Here is a 914-nt window from a genome sequence, read left to right on the forward strand (position 1 = left end):
ATAATATTTCGATCACCGGAGATCTGGGATACCAGGAAGATAGAACTATTCTTTGTGTGGTGGTTCAACGGAATACGGAACTACGGAATCTCCTATTTTGAACTGTGAGTCAAACTTTACTTGTGTTTTTCTCTTTGTGACTTTGTATCTGGCTTACATCAGTGATTTGTTCAGTTCACTAGAGACTCCATAGGGCCGTTAACCACAACAAGCCAATAGTATCCCACCCAGGAGGGTCCCAATCCACTACCAGGGTGAACTCGACAGCCTGCTTTCCGAGATGTTAAAGAAAAAAATCGTCCGTCTATCTTCCTCACCCTGGTCGTCACCAGTCGTTCTGGTAAGAAAAAAAGATGGTAGCTTACGGATATGTGTGGGCTACCGACAGCTGAATCAGGTCACTGAGCGTGACTCATTTCCGCTTCCACGCGTGGATGATACCATTGACGCAGTGGCTGGCTCAAAGTGGTTTTCTAACCTGGATCTAGCGTCTGGGTATTGGCAAGTCGAGGTCCACCCGAAGGACCGTTGTAAAACGGCTTTTGCAGTACCGTCGGGCCTATATGAATTCGAAACCATGCCACTCTGTCTCGCGAACGCACCAACCACATTTCAGCGACTTATGCAGACAGTCCTCGCTGGCTTGGTCCCTAAATGTTGCTTGATCTATCTGGACGACATCATTGTCCATGACCGCACCATCGACGAACACAACGGCCGGCTGTGAGAAGTTTTATGTCGACTCAAGGAAACTGGCCTAACCCTCCGCGCGGAAAAATGCAAGTTCCTCCAGCGTAAATTGCTGTTCTTGGGCCATATTCTCTCTTCCGATGGGGTCCAAACGGACCCAGATAAGACCAAACACATTGCCGAGTGGCCGACACCGACGGGTATCCGTGACTTACGCAGTTTCC

At 48.9% G+C, this 914-nt stretch overlaps 2 protein-coding genes across 2 annotated transcripts in view; one reads left to right on the top strand and one right to left on the bottom strand.

Moving 5' to 3' along the window:
* The window catches only part of T265_11125 (hypothetical protein), a gene marked incomplete at both ends in the record, with an annotated part of 30,953 nt that overhangs the window by 13,810 nt on the left and 16,229 nt on the right, over positions 1-914 (bottom strand). The gene's annotated exons all lie outside the window — the stretch shown is intronic.
* The window catches only part of T265_11124 (hypothetical protein), a gene marked incomplete at both ends in the record, with an annotated part of 22,957 nt that continues 22,323 nt past the window's right edge, over positions 281-914 (top strand). Inside the window, one exon of the mRNA XM_009177694.1 lies at positions 281-723. Coding sequence (XP_009175958.1) covers positions 281-723 — 443 coding nt within the window. The remainder of the gene's footprint in view (positions 724-914) is intronic.

This window comes from Opisthorchis viverrini (genome assembly GCF_000715545.1).
Source record: "Opisthorchis viverrini unplaced genomic scaffold opera_v5_447, whole genome shotgun sequence".
Taxonomy (NCBI): domain Eukaryota; kingdom Metazoa; phylum Platyhelminthes; class Trematoda; order Opisthorchiida; family Opisthorchiidae; genus Opisthorchis; species Opisthorchis viverrini.